Source organism: Vanessa atalanta, chromosome 14 (assembly GCF_905147765.1).
Source record: "Vanessa atalanta chromosome 14, ilVanAtal1.2, whole genome shotgun sequence".
In the NCBI taxonomy this organism is placed as follows: domain Eukaryota; kingdom Metazoa; phylum Arthropoda; class Insecta; order Lepidoptera; family Nymphalidae; genus Vanessa; species Vanessa atalanta.
Genome location: NC_061884.1, coordinates 5661202 through 5678053, shown reverse-complemented (window position 1 = coordinate 5678053; position 16852 = coordinate 5661202). Strand labels below are relative to the sequence as shown.

At 30.2% G+C, this 16852-nt stretch overlaps 2 protein-coding genes across 2 annotated transcripts; one reads left to right on the top strand and one right to left on the bottom strand.

The window, feature by feature from the left end:
• The first annotated feature begins 2334 nt into the window (after positions 1-2334).
• On the top strand, positions 2335-9222 carry LOC125068991. Its single transcript, XM_047678396.1, has 4 exons — positions 2335-2571; positions 6495-6687; positions 7905-8212; positions 9091-9222. Exons 1-4 carry the CDS (start codon positions 2335-2337, stop codon positions 9220-9222), a joined length of 870 nt encoding a protein of 289 aa, XP_047534352.1.
• A 6140-nt stretch (positions 9223-15362) lies between these two features.
• LOC125068784 lies at positions 15363-16469 on the bottom strand. Its single transcript, XM_047678095.1, has 3 exons — positions 16194-16469; positions 15877-16069; positions 15363-15778 (listed from the first exon to the last, which is right to left on the bottom strand). The coding sequence occupies exons 1-3, from the start codon at positions 16449-16451 to the stop codon at positions 15471-15473; spliced, it is 759 nt and encodes a 252-aa protein (XP_047534051.1). The 5' UTR covers positions 16452-16469; the 3' UTR covers positions 15363-15470.
• Positions 16470-16852: the final 383 nt, after the last annotated feature.

The window sequence follows — 16852 nt, the reverse complement described above, 5'->3', positions numbered from 1 at the left end:
TAAATTACCAACGTCTATGAGCCGTGGTGACTGTTCACCTATCTATAAATATATAGTTTACCATGAAAATAACTAAAAATACTTGAAAAACTTTTAAATCTTCTCTGCAATGCAGTCAATTTATATAAGATCTGATACGAATGTTGTCTCCAAAGTGCCTTCTTTAACTTACAAATATTATTACATAAACTACTTACCTTATTGGACACAGTCTTAAGTTTTCAGTATATGATGTATCAATTAATTCATAATTTTTTTTATTTTTAACCTGCAAATGACAAATACCTCACTCTTAAAAGTTGACCTGGTTGACCAATTGGTCGCCGTACCATTGTCATTTTCTTCACAAACGACTTAATCTCTCAAGTTATAATTGAAAAGGCCCTTAGCCTCATTTTGTTGATTAAGGTAAGCCGGCAGTCCCAGTCCATAAATGTCTCACAGCTCTGCAAAGACCTGTTCTTCGTCCTACATGTGGCCAATTTTCATACGGCACATGTAGGTTTTCTCATTATGTCCTCATTCAACGAGCACGAGATGAATTGTGAATACGAAATTAAGCTCATGTTTAATCATTCGATTTTTTTTAATAGATTAACGGACTGGTGAACCAATCACCTGATAATAAATGGAATAATATCCACTCTATACATCATCAAAGTGCCACCAATCAGAACTAAGATATCTATCTATAAGTCTCTTATGTCTGTAGTGTAGAGTTACACTGGTTCACTTAACAAACAAACCTGAACGCAACAATACTACGTTCAATATATCCATTCGGCCATTTCAGATTTTAGATACATCCAAAGACACCTTTAAAGTTACAACCTTTAAAGTTTTCGTCAAATAGAATGGACATATTTCTCGTTTTTAACTTTTAAACGTAAATTTTGCTATATAGTTTACAAGCACATATATAAGGAAAGTTTGCAATGCGAATAACATTGAAATAAAACTAGTTTTTTTAACGGATTTAATCGCGTATATTAATTATTTTATTTTAACATCCCGACGTTTCGAGCACTTTGCAGTGTTCGTGGTCACGGGCAGACTGATTCTGAGTCTGCCCGTTTTATTTCAATGTGTAATAATCGCGAAAATCTAAGACAACATTATGCGAATAACATTGTTTTGTCATTCGGTATTTATAAAATACACATGCGGTTCTTGTATAGAGGTATAGAGTTAGATTACTAGTTATTGGTTTGTTTTTTCTTTTAGGAATAATAACAATAATATTCGCGGGTATAACGTTCTTGCTGGGTCCGTTTGCGATGATCCGCGGGCGGAACGTGAGGCTGCTGCATACGAGTTTTGGATTGCCAACTTTCATATCGTCTACCGTATGTCTTTGCAGTGGATTAGTTACGTCTGAATTTACTGATTGGGCACATGCAACTACTTCGTTTATTTTAATAGGTTTTATTGTTTTTTACGCGTCTTTTATAATTGTTACCATTTTTTTAAAATGTATTATGAAAATATAATCAGATAAACATGTCTTAGTTGTTTTTATTTTTACAAGCTTTTATTTTTAATAAACTCGTGTATGAATTAAAATTCAAAGGTGAAATAATTTAACCCAATCATTGGGTAACATTATGTAATTACTTTTGGTATTAAAATTATTTTCATTGGATTTAGTATATGGATAAAATATTTCCTTTTAAAACTTGTTAGTTATTTATAACATGAAGGCAATAGGAATTTAGTTTGAAAATTTTAATTATTTTCTAAATTAAATATGTAAAATGAATGTAATGCAAGTTAGCGGGCAAAATTTTATGATCAGAAATATAAACCATTCCTTACCTTCTCATCAATGAATATGTTATGTATTTTGTGCTTCCAAACAGACCCCACTCGTCCTTAAGCTGAAACAAAAAAACTATTTCTTATAGGCTATAAAATAACTTATAGTAGAACCTGTGCTGACAGTACTCTATGGCAGTATTTTTTTAAAATTATTAATGTGAAGTTAAACGGTTTAAAAAATAATAATAAGCTTAGTGAAATAAGCTACATTGAACTAAGAATAGATATTCAATGTAACAAATTCTTTAAAACTAATGAATTCGTTTTTCAAATTCAACCACTTCACAATCAAGTACGTAATAACTATATACAATACTCACAGTAATTGCAGTTAACACTTATCGTAATACTTTATTATTATCGGTTATCAGGAATACGTGAGAAATATTATCAATGATAAAAGATGCGTGACCAAGTGGCTGCCTCCAAGGACATGTCATACAAATGTCTCGAACGACTAGTATGTTTAAATCCTTTACTGAATGTGTGACACTAATTTCGTTTTAAACGTGAACTATGTCCGAAAATTCAGAACGAGTTACATTGCTGAATGAATCTAGAGAATTCATTCCAAGTGATGCTGTGACTGATAGTTCTAACAACGGGAATTATCAATGGATGGTGTTCAGAGATTGTATGAATACGTTTGTGCACTCCTTAATAGCTTTGAGTGTGTTTGTGACGCTGTGTTTCGCGTTCCAGTCAATTCCATTAAGTGCCTTTCAACTACATATCTGCCTCTCGGTTGCTGGGGTAAGTGTCCGTTATACTATTTTATCGGATTTTATCTTTATAATAGTTAAAGCTCTTGAGAATATCAGTGATGTTATATCACTTTTAAGATCCCCGATTTATTTTTATTCATGAAAGCAATTGAAAGTTTTACAATGTTTGAGATTAATAAAGGAAAATAAAACAACGACGAACAATTCGTTATCATTGTGTATACATTTAATTGACCAATAAATTAATAATAATAAAATCATTTTTTATTTTGTTACTTTACTAATCTTTATTAATTCTGGTTTATATATAATATAAATGTATGCCGTTTAAATAAGATGTCATAATAACACCTAATTATAATGAAAAAAAATCATGCTATTTTGTGTCTTAGTTCAGTATTAAATTTATACGTAAGTTATTGCATAGGAGAATTTTATAGCATAACAATTCCTTACATCGCTAATGCGCCCCCAATATTGGGAACTGAGATGTTGTCTCTTGTGCCTGTAGTTACAGTAAATATTTGTTAGTTGTATAGTACAGTTAATTAAGGAATTTAAAAAAAAAAAATTATCTTTAATGTTATTCTTGATTTATTGCAAAATGATTATATACTTTTCCTCGCAAGTAGTAGATTGTTTTAAGCTACTAGCTAAATTCGTATATAGTAGATCGTATTTCATCCAATTATAACAATAATCCTTTCCAAGTGCTACGTGACTTCATCTAAAATTAGTTAGGTATATTGTATTTAAATAGGTGACATGTCGAATCTCTCTGTCTTAATCTGTAACAGCCTCGAGCGAAATTGGCTTAGTTTAATACCTTAACAATTTATCATAAAATGTCCTTATGATATATTGAATATAATCGAATGAATGGTAAAATAATTATTATGTAACATTCATTTCTTGACGATTTAATTAGGAAATTGTTTTTAAATTCGGCTCAATATATTTACAATTTTTTTCGTGATATGAGTGTATTGAATGAAGAGTCAGAAACGAATTCAGTTAGTGCGCCCTTAAACTTATTTCTGTGTTAGTAGATATTTTTTTAAAAACTAAATTTCAATCTTTGAATTACTTGGAATGTTGATTTGTTTTGGAATTTAAAGCCAAGCCTTCAAGATCAAGGAGTTTGTTTGTTTATTGTTATGCTGAATTAAGATTTTAATACGACAATAACTTTATGACAATTAGACAATTATGACAATGACAAAGTTATTATGATTTATAAAAAAAATATATGTTTGTTGTAGTTGACTTCCTATAGAAATTTTGGAGATCTACAAACTTCTCATTTAAAGTTTTGTAGCTGCTATAGTTTTGGCAGCGTTTCCTTAGGATGCGCTCGATACCTACTAAGCTGAACAATAAACTATCATAATATAAAAGTTCAACATCAATCAGAATAAAAGTTTTTATGAAAATTCTATAGAAAACAAACATATATTTTTAAATATAGTTATGTAATATTATAGTTAGATTGTATTCAGTAACCATGTTTAAGTAACGAATAGCTCTTTAGTTTTGCTTATTTTGCCTCGAAAGTCTTAAGTTCAAATACAATGTCTACTGAAATTGGATTATAATCTCGAGTATATACATACACAAATTAACACGTAATTTATTTTTCATTGAAGACTATTTTCAATTTTAAGTAACCTAGTGTCTAGGTGAAAACATAAACCAATTATACAAAGTTAAAAAAACAAACAAAAATGTGTTTGTTTAAGTTTTGTAAGCGTCAACATTTTATTACGACATAAGTATATAATTTTTTTTTATAATAGAGATTCATCTCGTAAACTCAAGTTAAATAAAAACCTTTCAAATTTTCAAAATAAAATTAAGCGACTTCTTTGTTCATTCCATTGGAAGTTCTTCTATCTCGAACAATTCACTTTGGTTGAACAAATGTAAAATTGACCGTTAAAGAAACAATTTTGTCACCCCTGTTTACAAATTATTTTATAATTTCTTCCATTATTTAAAGACTCTATTGATTGACTGATCAAACGTTTACGAATAATTACATCCTTTGCGACAAACACGCAACTTTGTCTATTGTACGATTATTTATGAAATATTTGATTATTATTTCAATAAGATAATACAATTATAGGCTCCGATAAATTAGTCTTAAGATATAAAGATTAAGATAGATAAGAAGAATAATCTTGTACGATTATATTTTATTGAATTTAAAATTGATCAAGCATTACTAATCTGCAGCGGTTGTGTTTACTTAATCTTAATAGAACAGATCAAAAAAGTGGTAATAAATGAAATAAAAAATAAATAGTATTAATTTTGGAATTTATACAATATCTTGTTATCGATAAAGGCTTGTTTATCGATAGTGTAAAGATGTTTCTAAAATTTTTAGTAAGATCTTGATTTCTTTATCATCATCGCACCCCATCACAACTCAAATATAGTTACTAATTATGTGGTTAACGGTGGTGGTGTCGCAATAAATACTTAATTTTAGACTAGAATCTATAATCTTTGTTGACTCAAATAAATAAAAGAATACCTCATTGTCGATTGTCATTTTATATGGCAATAATTGTTATTTGTATGTTTATGCACATCTCGTTACTTTTTCCTGAAATATATAATGATCTTTGGGTGGTAATTAACAACTAACATATCAAAAATTAAAAAAAGGCATTTTGGTAAAACAAAGCTTTTTTACATTTTCATTATATATGTATGTGATACAAGAGATCAGTTCACCTGAATCAGAAGGAATCAATGTTCCAGATATAGTAGCATGTATGTTATAGTTTAATTTAGCTATGGGTTTTTGTATCTAACATTAACTAACTAATAGTGCCTTTAACGTTTCTATCCACTGGCAAATATTTACACGTCATATTTTGCTATATTTACGACACTGGACTGTGTGTTTGAATGCTGTTGGTAATTTTTTTTTCTGTTTTAAAATAGGCTAAACGTTTTTGCGGGTGAAATATAAATAGTTCACAAAACCTTACGGATTGAGCGAAAATGGAATTCTTAGTTATGACCGAATAGAACCGCTGACTCGGTAGTTGCTCTTCCCGACCTTTCAATAATGTAGTTTATTAAATATAAAATTTATATATTTTACTTTAGAATTAACAAATATGAACACATCGTATTTTATTGCCTATAAAATCTTGTGTTGTATTATTATGTATCACATTTAAGGATGTAATGAAACACAACGAAACAGAATATATGTATATTATTGTTGTAAAGTGGAAATTTAAAGATTATCTTATTTATAAAAATATTATATCACGCATCACTTATCCGTCTAAATCTAAACTTTTAAAATGCATTAACTGTTAAATAATTATTAACGATTTTTTTTAATGTTTTAAGTAAACTTATTGATGCGGCGTATCATCTCAATACAACTAGGAAAGTCCTTTACATGCAAATTATAAGACTCATAAAAACATTCTACTTTGTACAAAACATAATAGAACTGACATAAAAAAATAACTGGAACAAATCCATACAACGGACATATATGTAGATTATATTTAAAATCTTTCTTATGAAGTGTTTATTTAAAATAAATGTAAATTATGCAGCAGTATATTTATACTTATATATTTTTTAAATATTTATACAATAAGTAGGTACAATAAAGTCTCATTAGCAATTAGCATAATTAGCTGATTTTCATTTAGAAGCATTGTATTATACCAGTATTAGATAGAGGTTATTGTGTAAGACGAAACTCGACCCTCACCGTAGAACACGAGCGTGAAATGTCAGGATGTAATATATGAAATTGACTGTAATAATTATAAAATTTATAGGATACACGTATCAAACGGCATAACAACGGTTGTAAATATTTTACGAGTGAGATACGAGGTGAATTCTTACAGAATAGCACTGCAGTATTTAGTTTATTGGTTTGATATCCTCTTGTCTCGTTTTCAGTACCAGCTGTTGATGTCGCACGGGATACTTAGTATAGCGTGCTATAATGGTTGGTCTTCTTCTATGAAACATTCGCACCGAAGGAGGAGTCATTGGATCTTGCAGCTCGCCGGTTCGATATTAGCAATTGCAGGTTCCGTGATTATGATAAGGCACAAATCTGTTAATTTTAACACGGTTCATGGGAAGTTAGGTGAGTGTGTATTGTATTTATTCATAATTTATACCAAAAAAAGTCTCTGTTCTGCGTATAGCTAATACGTTTACGGCACGTTGCTCGATTGGTTTATTAAATAATAAGTTTTTAATTGCATTTTTTTTTGCAAATACATATTATGTATGTTTAATAGTATGTAAGATATGTGTAAGAGTACAAAATGGAGGTAAGATTTTTACCGTGTTAGCCACCATGTTGAGTTTAGAGTAAAAAGGACTTGTCCCGTAGTTCAAGTAATCAAAATAATAAAGCGAGTTTTTGCAATTATAATACCAAACCCGCCTTAGAAGTATAAATGAAATAATTGCAATAACGTTTTAAATATTACGGAATGTTTCATAATCGTTCAAATATATTTACTATCTAAAACATTTTCGCAAACATCCGTCACAGTCTGATCTAACAAATGATAAAAATTGATAATAAATATGATAATTACAATCACAGTAGATAAATTAAAAGTATTTCTCGCAAATTCATTAAATATTTACAATTTTTTTAATGTTTGGTAATTTTTGGATGGTCTTTCAATAATTTAGCTGCCTGGTTAGTTTAGAGCTTTTGTGATACTATAAAAATAAACTGCTGTTCTGAGAACATTTCCGTTTTTTTTTTTAAGTTTTATTCGAGTAAAAAATGTATATTTTAAATAGCTATGTACAGAGCTTAATAATTCTGACCGCAGTCGATCGCCATAATTTACTTTATAGCAGGGATTTATGTTAGTTCATCAGAAAAGGTACCACCCACTCATCAGACATTCTGGTACAAAACGGTAGTACTCGGTATTGTTGTGTTCCGGTTTGAATGGTGAGAGAGCCAGTGTAACTAAAAATAAGAGGAACATGGAATATCCAAGGTTTTTGCCAAACTGATGTAAAGTTAATATATCTTACTATGCTAATCTCAAAGGGGGGAGGGGGTGGCTATAGTAATTATCAAGTAGGTTTTTATTTACACGTGAACGTAAATAGACTTTTAATAATATTCGTAGGATCAATAATATATAATAATAACCGTATATATTTCTGGCTTAACCTGTAAGTTTATTAAATATTAATACAATTAATCGTCGTATGTATTCGGTATTAACGGTTATATAACAAAGATGAATGAATGATGATGAATGATCTATATTCATGATGTAATTATGGATTACGGATATTCATATGATTAATAATTTTCGTTTTCAGCATTAGCAGCTCTCTCGTTCACCTGTGTGAGCCTTTTAAACGGGGTTATGACGTTGTATAAAGTAGGTGTCGGAAATGCTGTATCTTCACAAACTTTTAAGATAAGCCATTTAATGATTGGATCATCGGCTTTTGCTGTTTCATCCGTGTGCCTATCATTTGGTTTTATCAAAGAATCTTTCAGGAGTTGGTCGTCAAATGAATTTGCTTATATTATGATTGCCATAACATCCACATACACAATTATTATAGTTTTAAAGCCTTGGTTTACCCTTATAAGTAAACTTACAAATAAAGTCAAGTCAAAAGTATGTTAACAGCATAGTTGACTTTACGTGTTTCGAATTTTCGAATCTCGGTTCAACCGAAAGTATTATTTATAAAAATTAAATTATGTAATTTAACCAAACAAATCGATATAATCCGAAATAATAAAGTACGTTTCGTCAACAAATAATTGGTTTTTTTTTTTAATTTCATTAGATTTTAATAATTTGAACATTTAAAAATGTCAATGTAAATACTAAAATATGTTTTTTTTACTATAAATCCTTTTGTTTTCTAAAACTATTCTACGGAAGAGCTTGTTTGTTTATTTGTTCGCGCTAATCTCATCTATCAGACCGATTTTTAAAAATAATTTTGCGTTGAACAACCCATTTATTGAGAAAGGTCAACACGCTACGACCCATGGAGGCGGAGCAGTAACGTTTAACTGAGGTAAAGCCGCGCGCAGAACTAGTGTCAAAATAAAATTGGTGAATTGATATTTTCAACTATCTTAAATTGATAGTGATAATATTATAACGATTATGTTATTATTTAATCTTATCTCTTTGTCCAGAAAGTTGATACATATGTCTCAAAACAGTTGTAAGTTAATAATTTCTATTTTATCTTTAGAAGCACATTGAATTTTTTTTAATTTATATTTCGTGATTTCAAATACTAGCGTGAATCACGTTGCATATAAATATTTTTCATATAATTTCTACTCAAAAATATTTTGTTTAAATAAGAATACAACAATTCCATACCCTTAGAGCAGGAAATATTTTATCGTACTAATCGTTTCACTGGATTATACCGTTATAAATTGTAAAATCGCAGCCAAAGGTTGGCAAGCTTGTATAGTGTCGCATTTATCAAAAAGTACATTAGCAAAGGCAACAATACTCTATTTCAGAATGTGCGTATCGAGGGCTATTACTCTTCTCTGCAGTTTCCTTTAGCTTCAGATGCCATAAAGATAAGCTGCTCCTACACGAAGCAGTTATCTATTGTGATCGCTTGCCCGTTTTCGAGCGAGTTCCCTTGATATGTTTGCGAATGTACTTTTTTTTTTTTAATATTTGTTATATCTAAGAGTGGTCTAGACTTTATTATGTATTTACTTTATTTAACTTTATGAGTGTATAGTCAATAAACGTTTTATGATATAACGCAACAGTTGTAATACTGTAAAGGTTTATGATTGTTATCTAAACTTATAAATTTTCCATATTTGAATTTATAATTCTGATGGTTATATATATTATTACAAAAAAAATTAAATCTATATATACATAAAAACAATTTATGTATGTAGACATATGTGGTGTGATGGGTTCATAAATTATAGTAGGACTATAAGTATTTTTTTATGAAGATTACTTCTTCAACCGTTTATACACAAGTAATAAATAAGTAACAATAAAAAACATAAATATAATTTAATAAGCTTTATTATGTTACATGTAAGCAATTTTGTAAGAAAATTCCAATATTCATCGATGTACAGTAAACTTTTTGACAAGTAATCGAGTAGGACTAAGTTCATAAATTATTTGGAGTAAATATTGATAAAGAATTAATATGAATTTATTTATTTCAAGGATTCTGAGATTCGAATACTAAAAGTTTTTATATTATACCGATACGTTTAAATAATACTGTCACCTTATTTTTTGAAGACACGTAAAGTTTTGCTGAAGAATGTAATCGTTGGGTTGATGATAATAATAGCCGTGAAACAGGCAGTGAAACCCATAGAGGTGTATGCAAGGGCAGGTGTTGTCCAATTTTTGAAACCATTCTTATCAAAACCGTAACAGAGGCTGATACCTGATGTAACAAAAGCCACGATACCGAAGCAGATGTGAGTGATTTTAGACAAATTTCCAGGAAGGTATTTGCGTAATTCGAAGGCGTAGAGCGACGACAATCCGTTAACGAGACACACAGAAGTGAACACCATAGCAACCAGACCTGAAAAATATATTTTCAAAATTATGTAAAAAAAATAATACAAATTAAAAAATGACACTATTTATACATTTTAGGAAATTATGGACTCACCATATTGACCATGTAACGTGTTCCAGTTCACGGATTTATTTAATGCTTTGACTATGCTTCCAGCGATAGCAAGTCCTGAGCCTAAAATTTGCAAGACAGTGTGTGCCCTGCGCTTGTCCACTAACCGAAGACTAGCAGACCATCCATTATGAGGGCATAAACTTAGAATCGCTTCGCCCATTAGTAGTTGATACTAAAATTCATATAATATTTATAAACATTTTTATAAATTAGAGTTTTTTGTCATGGGAATATTAGTAAAATATAAATATTAAAGCAAATATTAAAAGATTAAACAAAGTGGGTAAAAAAAAAGCTAGATATACTCACACCAATCACACACAAAACAATATGTAGTGCAGTCGATCCCAACGGCACTCCATTTCTAAACGAATAAAGAATTGATATCCCCACTGTAGCTCCAATTAATATGTGAGCCAGTAGATTAAGTGAAGATTGAAATATCTTCAACGAATAACTTTCTGTATTTGCCACTGCTGCCTTTGGAACTTCATCAACACTTTTTAAATTATTTACATTGCCCTCGGGATCCGCGTTAAAGGTTGAATCGGTTGCGTTCGGAGGCATTTTTAAATTCGTGTTTTTCGTATCTCCTGCTTAGTGAGAATTGGTTATAAAAAAATGTTTCAGTTTATTTATAGGATATGTAAGAGTAGATAATCATTGGCAAGCTTATCTTACCGAAGATTATAGATGCTACAGATATTCAATTGTCTGTAAAACCCAACTTATGTGTAACTTTCCAAGTGTAACCAAACTTTTTTGAATGGAAATATTCAGTGTATTATTTGGTTAATGAGTTTAAGATTTATTTATATTTCTAAATATATGCCAGTTTTAAATATTTTATTTATAATATTTACATTTTATTATTCAAAAATAAGGATGGTGCATTAGAAGCGGGAACTTAGTGCAAAGCGTGTGCGAGCGCCCTTTTATAACGGCCCTATTCAAACAAGTTTTAAAAAAATGAATAAATTAAATCGAATTAAACACTCATTTAAAATTCATTAAATATATAATTAGAATATGATATTTAATTAGAATAAGATATTAGCATTTTTTAGCATTAGCAGCCTGTAAATTTTTCCCACTGCTGGGCTAAAGGTCTCCTCTCTCTTTGAGGTGAAGGTTTGGAGCATATTCCACCACGCTGCTCCAATGCGGGTTGGCGGAATACACATGTGGCAGAATTTCGTTGAAATTAGACACATGTAGGTTACCTCACGACGTTTTCCTTCACCGCCGAGCACGAGATGAATTATAAACACAAATTAAGCACATGAAAATTCAGTGGTGCCTGCCTGGGTTTGAACCCGAAATCATCGGTTAAGATGCACGTGTTCTAACTACTGGGCCATCTCGGCTCATAAAATAAGATATAGGATTCATAGAATAAGATATAGGATAATCTTTAGGCAGCCGTCACCAATGTAGTTTAGAAGAGAACTGAATCCTGCCAAGTCCTACTTATTCCCTATTTCTTCTGCCTATACTTCTAAAATTGCAACTGTAAGTCAGTCACTCAGTGTAATTGATTTCTAAGTAGGGGTGTAACATCTCCCCTAAAGATTGAGGTTGTCTATAGAAGTTTAAGGGAAACTAAAATGTAGAATAAGAGAATTGAAATAAAGATTTAAGTTTGAAATTAGTGACAGATCTTAGACGTTACAACACTATTCAGTAGGAGGAATTTCTTCAATTGCTGTGTATGTCTGTTGACTTTCTTCACAACATTGAAAATCTATAGAAGCAGTATTAGAGTGAATTGGACTGCAGTTAGATGTATAAGTTTAAGTATAAAACATCTTAAATCGTCGATAAGAATAAAATTAAAAAAAACTAGATAAAGGTTAATTTATACGAAAAGAAATATTGGTAAAATACAAAAAAATTCGAAATAAAAATATTGGTATAAACTTTTGTATTTTAGTATACTATATATTATAATAGGCTTTAAAATGACTAGGAATATATACTATTCCAGTACCAATTATTTTTATTTCCACTAATTCAGATTAAGCGCAGTCCATTGATAATTTAGTTGGCATAAATTGTACATAAATCCATCTATTGTTATTTAGAGTTTTCCAAATGTTGAGATTACCGTATAGAAATTGCGTTTTACACTATTTTGGAAGTTGCGTTAAAATTTTAGCTAATAGTTTACTTTAACAGGATGGATTGGCATTTGATGAGAAAACGTCCATAATGCTGCATCTATAATTCTGAACACTGACTCAGTTTTACAAATTTCCAGAGAGTAGAAACTGCTTTAATATAATTTGTCCTTAATAACCGCGGTGTACTTGTTAACCGGTATTATCATGCCGAATGAGTCTGGCTTTATCAAATTATGAGGTATCGGTAAAGATATATTACGATACAAAAAAAATCTTAAGAACAAAACAGTCGAACAAAAAATATTTTATGATTTAAATAATAGCAAACTAACTGAGATGTATTTAACATAGTGTAGAACTTATGTCTAGATTGAACTGCATTCCCATTAAAAGTAGTACAATATTAAAAGCATTTTCATATTTAATTGCATCATCCTCATCTAAAGTACCAAAAATTTGCTTGATAACCGTGCCAACACCGCCAATCCATACTCCCCGCCTATTTCGATTATCAAGCAAATAAATATCTAAATATTGTTTGTCAAGATCTTGATATTGTGCTGTTAGAGCTTCACGCATATTGTGAAATCTGTGATCTGTTTGCTTACAAAGATATCTGACGGTACCTAAAGCTGAATTAATATTTTTGATATGGGATTTCATAAGCGATATTTTTGTCATTAGAACGTTAATAATATTTAATTAGCCCATTAAATCAAAATAGGATCGAGAGCTTGACGAGAATGATTGATGATCTAGGCTGGAATTTTGAGTTGCGGAGACCTCGAAGCTGTTTTCAATTATGTAATTGTAATAGAATAAAGTAGACATAATATGATTATGTAATAATAATAACCCTTACAAGTATTCTAATAGAACCTAGAGGGCCGGCGACAGGTGAGTCATGATTTTCATATGATATTTATTTTTATTTTACTAGGGGTAGGATATGGTACATTATTATGATATATGTGGTTTATTATATTACTCTCATGTAATTGAATAAATGTTGTTTTTTAATCTGAAATTGCTATTTTATAAATATTCGAATGCTTTTCTGATAAATGTTCTTTTTTATTTTAAGCGTTTGAAAGATCTCTGGATAAGTGCAATCGTCAAAATGATGGACCTTCTTTTAAAAAGGTAAATATCCTTTTATTTTAATTTTATTTCTTCGAATCTGTGTTTCACTGTACATGATTTGCTTCCGATTACCTACAATATCTTGAACATAAATATAAAACTCTAATACTCTAAATATATCGACGTCGGTAAAATAATTATTTTACAATGATTTTTCAATAAGCTTTGATTGTGTTTTATTATTTTTGTATTCTACCGATTTGTTTTCTTAGTAAATTCTTTAATAAACTTTATATAATCGTTAATGGGAATTGTAGGATTTCTAAATTGTCAAGTGAAGAAGTAAGATTCGGTATGTTTTTCTTGGTTGAAATAGAAGGCTTTTCGAATTTAACGGCTGAGCAATTTTGGAAAAGTTAAAAATGAATCGGCAATATGAGACGAGACCAAAAAATATTTATGTAAAATCTTTAGGAAATTTTGGTATTGGGAAATGAGTCACAATCTTAATTTTCTCTGGGTTAGGTTTAACTCCTTCTTCACTTATTACGTATGTAATCGTGAAGTCATATCGTATTTCCTTTCTTAGAAATTCTCATTTATCCGGTTGGAGTTGGAGTTTGAGGTTAAATTGTCCTAATTTTAGAAATAATATTCTAAGATTTTCTGTTTGAAATTGTAAATCCTAGGAATAAGTAACTATGTCATATAAATATACAGTAAAATATCTAATTCCTTGAAGTCCAGAAAGAGTGGTATTCATGAGACGCTGAAATGTGGCTGGTGCGTGCTTTAGTCCAAATGGCACACGGTTAAACTGGTAGTGTCCTTGAGGAATGTTAAAGGCGATTTTGGCTGAGTCAGCTGATTTCAGTGGAATTTGATGAAAACCAGATGCAAGAACTAAAGTAGAAAAATATTTACTATGTCCAAGTTGATGACAACTAAATATTTGTTGATGGTGCATCTATGAATAAAATAATTTGCTTTCTTAACTTCGAGTGTTACGATCATTCGCCCATTTTGCGATGATTAATTTACACTGCACCATCCATTTTATTTTATGTTTATTCAAATATCTTGTCACGTTTATAAAATTTGTCATCCATGTGGCTTGGTTACTGTGGCTTATTAAAAAAGGACACACTGTCGCGGAGTTTTCTGTAGACATTTTGGAGATTTTATGTCCCGTGTGCATGTAGTTACACTGGCTTACTCAATTTTCACACCGGAACTCAATAATACTAAGTATTACTGCTTGGCGGTAGAATATATAATAAGTGGTACCTGCCTAGACAGGCTTGCAGAAAGCCCTACCGCCAAATGACAATAAACAGTGTACGTATAAAGGTGGAATAAGAAATGATTATATGAATTTATCATTTTGAGGGCACCCTCTCTCAATCTTTATCCATGATAGTACTAACACTCTAGTAGACTTACGTTATTGTTTGTATTATATATATAAATATATGTTTTTCAAGTCTTTACTGGCTTTGGATAAAGATTTCCATATTTGCATCTATAATTTTGATAGTGGTATACTTTGTTGTGTAATGTTTTATAATGATTAACATACATAAAAACAATATACACATATTTTGTAGACAATATAGAATATGTATTGATGTCATAAATAATAGTAAAACTATATTTTAATTTTTATGTTAAAAGAAGAATACTTTACGACATATATAACCGTTTATACACAAATAATAAATAAGTAACAATAAAAAACATAAATATAATTTAATAAGATTTATTATAGGTACATATAAACAATTTTCTTATTGTATTTACTTTTTACAAATATTGTTAAAATAAATTTCAATATTCATCAATGTAAACTTTATGACAAGTAATCGATTAGGACTAAGTTCATAAATTATTTGGAGTAAATCTTATTAAAGAACTATTATGAACCTATTTTTTGTAAGGATTCTGAGATTCGAATACAAAAAGTTTTTATATTATACCGATACGTTAAAATAATACTGTTACCTTATTTTTTGAAGACACGTAAAGTTTTGTTGAAGAATGTAATCGTTGGGTTGATGATAATAATAGCCGTGAAACAGGCAGTGAAACCCATAGAGGTGTATGCAAGGGCAGGTGTTGACCAATTTTTGAAACCATTCTTATCAAAACCGTAACAGAGGCAGATACACGATGCACCAAAGGCTACGATACCGAAGCAGATGTGAGTGATTTTAGACAAATTTCCAGGAAGGCATTTGCGTAATTCGAAGGCGTAGAGCGACGACAATCCGTTAACGAGACACACGGAAGTAAACACCATAGCAACCAGACCTGTAATAAAATATTTTCAAATTTATGTAAAAACGTTATACAAAATAATAACTATTACTATTTTTTTTCAATTTTAGTGGATCAAATTGTGGACTCACCAAATTGACCATGTAACGTGTTCCAGTTCACTGATTTGTCTAATGCTTTGATTATACTTCCAGCGATAGCAAGTCCTGAGCCTAAAATTTGCAAGACAGTGTGTGCCCTACGCTTGTCCACTAACCGAAGACTAGCAGACCATCCATTATGAGGGCATAAACTTAGAATCGCTTCGCCCATTAGTAGCTGGTACTAAAATGATTATAAAATTTATGAATTTTTTTCCAAGTAATAAAAAATAAACATATGAGGTAATATTAAAATATCTATGAAAGTGGGTAAGTTGAAAGCGAGTAAAAAATCTAGAAATACTCACACCAATCACACACAAAATAATATGTATCGGAGTCGCTCCCAAAGGCAATCCATTTCTAAACGAATAAAGAATTGATATCCACACTGTAGCTCCAATTAATATGTGAGCCAGTAGATTTAGTGAAGATTGAAATATCTTCAACGAATAACTTTCTGTATTTGCCACTGCTGCCTGTGGAACTTGATCAACACTTTTTAAATTATTTACATTGCCCTCGGGATCCGAGTTAAAGGTTGAATCCGTTGCGTTCGGAGGCATTTTTAAGTTCGTGTTAACGTATCTCCTGCTCGGTGAGAATTGTGTATTAAATATTGTTTCAGTTTATTTATAGTATATGTAAGAGTAGATAATCACTGGCAAGCTTATCATTATCGACCGAAGATTGTAGACATTACAGATATTTAATTGTCTGTAAAATCCAAATTATATGTAACTTTTCAAGCGTAACCGAATTTTTTAATGGATATATTCAGTATATTATTTAATTTAAGCTTCATTTATTTATCTAAATATGTGCTAAATTTAAATAAATTTATATAATACTTATATTCTTTTGTTTAAGATTACACGGCACGCACCAAATTCGCGCTTGTTACCATGCATTACAAGCGCGAATTTAGTGCGTGTTCGAACTCTCCATATAATATAATGAGCGCAGG

What these genes read in the sequence shown, in the direction of transcription:
- LOC125068991 (XM_047678396.1), top strand. Translation starts at nt 2,335, where the DNA reads ATGTCCGAAAATTCAGAACGAGTTACATTGCTGAATGAATCTAGAGAA. An exon ending in TCTGCCTCTCGGTTGCTGGG is followed by an intron (nt 2,572 to 6,494) that starts GTAAGTGTCCGT and finishes TCTCGTTTTCAG; the next exon opens with TACCAGCTGTTGATGTCGCA. An exon ending in CACGGTTCATGGGAAGTTAG is followed by an intron (nt 6,688 to 7,904) that starts GTGAGTGTGTAT and finishes TTTCGTTTTCAG; the next exon opens with CATTAGCAGCTCTCTCGTTC.
- LOC125068784 (XM_047678095.1), bottom strand. Translation starts at nt 16,451, where the DNA reads ATGCCTCCGAACGCAACGGATTCAACCTTTAACTCGGATCCCGAGGGC. An exon ending in TTATTTTGTGTGTGATTGGT is followed by an intron (nt 16,070 to 16,193) that starts GTGAGTATTTCT and finishes TAATCATTTTAG; the next exon opens with TACCAGCTACTAATGGGCGA. An exon ending in CACGTTACATGGTCAATTTG is followed by an intron (nt 15,779 to 15,876) that starts GTGAGTCCACAA and finishes ATTTTATTACAG; the next exon opens with GTCTGGTTGCTATGGTGTTT.